Below are 376 nucleotides of genomic sequence, written 5' to 3' on the forward strand. Positions count from 1 at the left end.
CCCGCCTCCAAAGCAGCTTCTCTGTCGGTCGCAGGTACAAGCTGGTGGAGCTGGTGTGCTACGTCATCATGGGCTTCTTCCCTGCCTTGGTCATTCTCTCCATGGTAAGCCACTGCGGCCTCAGCGCAAGGGACAAATCCCAGCAGGGCCAGTTTGTCTCCGGTGGGTTGGCGCGGTCCAGGCTGTGCGATGGATAAAGCCATCCCCAAATATGATGTGGCCTGGCTTCTTTTGCAAGCGATTTGGGTGCCCAGCAGATCCCACGTGCACCTCCAGCGGAGCTGCTGCCTGGGCTCCATCGCCTTGAAAGCCTCCCAGCAAAGCCGGGCTGCTGGGTCCTTGCTGCCTTGCTGGAGAGGAGGGTGTAGGAGAAGGC

General features: G+C 60.4%; 1 protein-coding gene across 1 annotated transcript in view; it reads left to right on the plus strand.

The window, feature by feature from the left end:
• Positions 1-376, plus strand: part of MMD2 (monocyte to macrophage differentiation-associated 2) — a 3,063-nt gene that overhangs the window by 2,098 nt on the left and 589 nt on the right. The window contains exon 5 of the mRNA XM_010285549.1: positions 35-104. Coding sequence (XP_010283851.1) covers positions 35-104 — 70 coding nt within the window. The remainder of the gene's footprint in view (positions 1-34; positions 105-376) is intronic.

Source organism: Phaethon lepturus, unplaced genomic scaffold, assembly GCF_000687285.1.
Source record: "Phaethon lepturus isolate BGI_N335 unplaced genomic scaffold, ASM68728v1 scaffold28454, whole genome shotgun sequence".
NCBI classification, from domain to species: domain Eukaryota; kingdom Metazoa; phylum Chordata; class Aves; order Phaethontiformes; family Phaethontidae; genus Phaethon; species Phaethon lepturus.